Source organism: Argopecten irradians, chromosome 7, assembly GCF_041381155.1.
Source record: "Argopecten irradians isolate NY chromosome 7, Ai_NY, whole genome shotgun sequence".
NCBI classification, from domain to species: Eukaryota; Metazoa; Mollusca; class Bivalvia; order Pectinida; family Pectinidae; genus Argopecten; species Argopecten irradians.
Window position 1 is genome coordinate 1840444 of NC_091140.1, and position 6001 is coordinate 1846444.

Here is a 6001-nt window from a genome sequence, read left to right on the forward strand (position 1 = left end):
TCCACTTTCACACATACTGGACACAACAGTCTACTGGACACAACAGTCCACCTTCACACATACTGGACACAACAGTCCACCTTCACTCATAGCTACAGAGGCTGGAAACACATAAATAGAGACACTGTGTTTTATACCTTTAGATATTAGACTGTCTGTAAATGAGAAACTGTACATTAATAGAATCTGTCAGAAGTTCACCAAGTACCTGTCACAGAATCTCAGTAACATTATGGAATGAGGATCCTGTTCTATCATCACATTTCTCATCAGGTATCGATCGTCACAGAATCTCAGTAACATTATGGAATGAGGATCCTGTTCTATCGTCACATTTCTCATCAGGTATCGATCGTCACAGAATCTCAGTAACATTATGGAATGAGGATCCTGTTCTATCATCACATTTCTCATCAGGTATCGATCGTCACAGAATCTCAGTAACATTATGGAATGAGGATCCTGTTCTATCGTCACATTTCTCATCAGGTATCGATCGTCACAGAATCTCAGTAACATTATGGAATGAGGATCCTGTTCTATTGTCACATTTCTCATCAGGTATCGATCGTCACAGAATCTCAGTAACATTATGGAATGAGGATCCTGTTCTATCATCACATTTCTCATCAGGTATCGATCGTCTGCAATGTTTTACTCCTGACTAGACACCTGACTAGACACCTGACTAGACACCTGACTTGATTAAGATTTGATTAAGATTCTGCTCTAAAAGACAATAACCTTCTCAGAAGGACAAGCGTATCATGAAAATGTATTAAGATAGATAAAATGGAACGTGTCCAGAGACAGGAATACAAAACTACATACAAGTAATAATACACAGATTGAGGTTTATTTCCTCATTGTCTATCATCTTGTTTGTTCATTGTTGGTTTTTTATAAGTGTTATTCAGTTCAGTAATTTTAAGGTGATTGTGGTACAAATTTGGCGGCATAATAAAGGGACAGGGGAGATAACATGGGTAAAGGGAGATAATTCAGTAAAGACACTTCTTTTGAGCTTCAAGCCAACATGAAGTAGATTCAAGAGGGAAGGTCCAGGAATATGGTGTATTTTGGGAATTCAGCCAAGATTTCAAGTAATTTCTATTGGGAAAACTACCAACTACTGGAATTCATAGTATGCACAATAAGATGTAAACTTGTATCATTAAACATTTTTGATAACAGCGAGCTGAGTAAGACAGCCAAACTCACCCTAATACAGAAATTTATACAGGTATTATAATGCTTTAGAACATTATCCTCCATGACAAAACGGCAATATGGTATTCCTATCCATGTTTCTCTATCTCCATTAAATATTATCCCTCTATATTTGAATTAATCTTTCATTCTCTTTCATTGTCTCCTTAACAAAATCTTTCAATATCTTTTATTTGTCTCTCTATCTCCTTCACTATGTGTTATCTGGTGTTTATTCCTACTCATCCCCCACACCACTTGGCTCCCTGTGTGTTTATTCCTACTCATCCCCCACACCACTTGGCTCCCTGTGTGTTTATTCCTACTCATCCCCCCACACCACTTGGCTCCCTGTGTGTTTATTCCTACTCATCCCCCACACCACTTGGCTCCCTGTGTGTTTATTCCTACTCATCCCCCACACCACTTGGCTCCCTGTGTGTTTATTCCTACTCATCCCCCACACCACTTGGCTCCCTGTGTGTTTATTCCTACTCATCCCCCACACCACTTGGCTCCCTGTGTGTTTATTCCTACTCATCCCCCACACCACTTGGCTCCCTGTGTGTTTATTCCTACTCATCCCCCACACCACTTGGCTCCCTGTGTGTTTATTCCTACTCATCCCCCACACCACTTGGCTCCCTGTGTGTTTATTCCTACTCATCCCCCACACCACTTGGCTCCCTGTGTGTTTATTCCTACTCATCCCCCACACCACTTGGCTCCCTGTGTGTTTATTCCTACTCATCCCCCACACCACTTGGCTCCCTGTGTGTTTATTCCTACTCATCCCCCACACCACTTGGCTCCCTGTGTGTTTACTTACCAAATATTGTTGTCTGTCTCCCACAATTCAGCCACTGTATCTGGGAGAAGTCTACACCATCAACACACACAAACCACAGAGTAAGTGTTCTATTTCCTTTCCATGTCGTACACTGACAGATTCACACACTAAAGTTGAGAGTAAGGATATGTTCCTGACAGACAAACTGCGAGGAGGATATGGAAGTTATTTTGTGGTCGTAGATTGAACAACCTTGGTGAACCAATAACATGCAACACGCACGTCACTTACTAAAGATGGTGAAATGGACCTCTGGCAATATCTGGGACTACTTCTTCACGTCAATATGGTATAGTGTGTCTTATTTAAAATCACTAAAATCAACAGTGTACAAACAGAACAACCTCAGACTTGACAAACTGTGAGAACAACCAATGAAATAAACTGTTGATGCCTCTGATCTGCAAATCATATATATATGGCCAAAGATCAATATTCTGTAATAAATAACACTTGCTAAATCAAGGCTGACAATAAACATATGAATTTCCCACCGATATTTACAACAAAGCAGTACATACAATTCAACTTTATTCAATTCTGTATGCTGTATACATAGCCAATTGATGCAGGGCCCTATAATTAACAAAGTTTGGACTTTTTCATGACCTTGAACTCCATCACCACTGCCACAAAGAGTCTGCTGCCCTATAGTTCCGATAATTAGATATATAGCTGAATTATCTCCCCCTAGTTGGTCTACAGCTATCACAAGCATCTTATATTGAGGCTGCCCTATAGTTCTGATAATTAGATCTAAAGCTGAATTATCTCCCCCTAGTTGGTCTACAGCGATCACGAGCATCTTATATTGAGGCTGCCCTTTAGTTCTGATAATTAGATCTAAAGCTGAATTATCTCCCCCTAGTTGGTCTACAGCGATCACAAGCATCTTATATTGAGGCTGACCTATAGTTCTGATAATTAGATCTAAAGCTGATTTATCTCCCCCTAGTTGGTCTACAGCGGTCACGAGCATCTTATATTGAGGCTGCCCTTTAGTTCTGATAATTAGATATATAACTGAATTATCTCCCCCTAGTTGGTCTACAGCGATCACGAGCATCTTATATTGAGGCTGACCTATAGTTCTGATAATTAGATCTAAAGCTGATTTATCTCCCCCTAGTTGGTCTACAGCGGTCACGAGCATCTTATATTGAGGCTGCCCTTTAGTTCTGATAATTAGATATATAACTGAATTATCTCCCCCTAGTTGGTCTACAGCGATCACGAGCATCTTATATTGAGGCTCCCTATAGTTCTGATAATTAGATATATAGCTGAATTATCTCCCCCTAGTTGGTCTACAGCGATCACGAGCATCTTATATTGAGATGTGTTCTAATGTAACCATGCAGATAGTATAGTAATAGCACTACTGAGTGGAACTTTTCAATAATGCTGGCAAAGTCTCAAATTATGAGGCAGTTGTGAATAGGAAATTACCAGACTGAAATTACCAATTGCCAAGAAAAAAAAGATAAAAGGGAAATAAAATGATTAAAGACAAAGAACACCAGCTGTACACACATGTATTGTAAGGTCAGAAAAGGTCGAAGTTAGGTGTATGTAGATAATGGAGGGTTTTGTGTATCAGACTAGGGGTTGGGTAGGACATGAAAAGTTTTACCCTTTTTATCCTATTACAAAGGTATGTTAGGTAGGATAGGTTCATTATCAGGGGCATTGTAGGTCAATATAAACTATAACAAAGGTCCAGGTATGTACAAGTGGAGCTTATGTAGGTGATTACATCAACTATTACCTCTTAATTAATTTACTCTTTGTATCACTATGGCAACTTAGATTAATCATTTTTGTGGTAACTATGTTACAAACATATTCTGAAGTATTTTTTGGTTGATCTCTTAATTCTCACATGAGCTACGTATCTGGTGGCCTTAAAGCTAATAGTTATGATATATCCAGACGTATTACCTCTAGACTAGTTAATCCTCCACCTATAGGTCGTGAGTTTGAAACCCAAGTGGGACAGTTGTGAGGTATTAAATGTAGGTTGGCAGTATTTCTCTAATTTTTCCAGCTTTTCTCCATCTCTTAAACCTGTCACATCCTGAAATGTCCCTGAATTTTTATAAGATGTTGACCAAAATAAACATTTAATTCTGACATCTCTCCAACTCTGGAGTCACATGTATGATTTAGGTGGATTGATGATAGTGTGAGCAGGTTAATAAGATGCTGGTATTTGTATTAAATCCTTAGAGGATATGTGTGTCCAGCTTGTATACAACATTAAGTACAGAGCTTGATCTCCATGTTGTGACAGGGCTAGTGTAGTACCACTATACTCTAGTATACACAGTAAAACCTTATTAAACCAACTTAGATGTAAACCATTAAATTTCACATGTTTTGCAGGTACTTAGAAATCTCGTTAAAAAATAACCACAAAAATGTTCTAAATGCATGCACATGTGCAATTGAACTTTTTAATTCACTGTGAAAATGCTATAGACATGGAAAAGTGAAATCAAGTTGCTATAATAATAAGGTTTGATCCAGATGCACACCAAACAAATCCTCCAACATCCCCAGGAAATGTCACTGAAAGGGCAGACATCCAGATGATACAACTCAATCACCCCTATAATGTTTATCTTAAAACACACATTTGGCACAAAGTACATTTTTGCATTATTTAAAGAGGCTCCTTACATGGACGTCGACTTTAGCTATATAACAGCTTGAAGTTTTATACAGATATGGCTAAACGTACAAATCTCCCAGAGAACTATAAAATCAATGAATACAATCATAGAGCAGTGTTCAAGCTTAGAAACTAATATTTCTGATAATAGAGGCCTGACGGTTCACCAAAGAGAGATGCCAGAAGGAAATTATCAATAATTACATTACGTCCACACACTACCACCCCCAGCTACTTCAGATAGTACAGATATTCATACTAAATAGAACACAGTCAGACACAAAGTATATTACACTGCCCATTGTGTCACCAGCTAATAATCAATACACATGTATTTACAAAAGGACTATTGTGAATTGTTACGTAAAGTCTGTATAATGATAGTTCAATGGGAGGCGAGCAGGGTCGTTAATGACGAGGTTGATCATTACCACATAGATCACATGAAGGTGTCCACACAAAACACTACCTACCTATCTACTGTAAACCAACTTACTTTCGCGAGTGATTTTTCGCAATAAACTCACAAATTCACAAAAGTTTATTTCCGTACAATAATATCTTCGACCATTCTTGCACAATAGCATTCAAAGATATCTCCATTTAATTTGAAATCCGCCAAACTTAATCTCTACGAAAATGTTTTTAAATGTAAATTGTGAAATTTAGTAGTCGCAGTAGAAAATTTGTTTACCGTAATTAAAATTAGAGTTGTCATTCTAATGCTGTACTATACACTGAAATGTACAGAGAGTTGTGGAGCATAATTACAAGTCTGATTTAAATAAAATATCACTAGACTTCCACCTTTTGGTTCAAAATCCTACATGGGGCAGTTGTTGAATATTGACCATATGTCAGTGGTTTTATATACCGAATGAAAACACAGCAATACCCATACATATTCAATTTAATCTCCAGCTAGCTTATACAGAATTGTTGCCATGGAAACAGATGAAAATCTGATATGGCCATCAATGTACAGATTTTATAAACCATATATAATGTATATAGATTGTTTGTGTATATTGGTTGTGATTCTGATTTATAAAGATTGGCTGATGGGTGAATGATGAAGTAGACTAATTTGATGGTAATATCAGTACCTCATATTTAGTCTACCAAAAGTAATTTTAAAGGTGTCTCATGGACACATACTGAATATCTACAAGTGACCATTACACATAACAAAGACCTATCACTATTGTAAAACACCAACCACCATCTTTAATTTAATTCCTAGCTAGAGCTGCTGTCATACAAAACAC

General features: G+C 37.7%; 1 protein-coding gene across 1 annotated transcript; it reads left to right on the forward strand.

Moving 5' to 3' along the window:
• The first annotated feature begins 1425 nt into the window (after positions 1–1425).
• LOC138326789 (uncharacterized) lies at positions 1426–2154 on the forward strand. Its single transcript, XM_069272791.1, has one exon. The coding sequence runs from the start codon at positions 1426–1428 to the stop codon at positions 2152–2154; it is 729 nt and encodes a 242-aa protein (XP_069128892.1).
• Positions 2155–6001: the final 3847 nt, after the last annotated feature.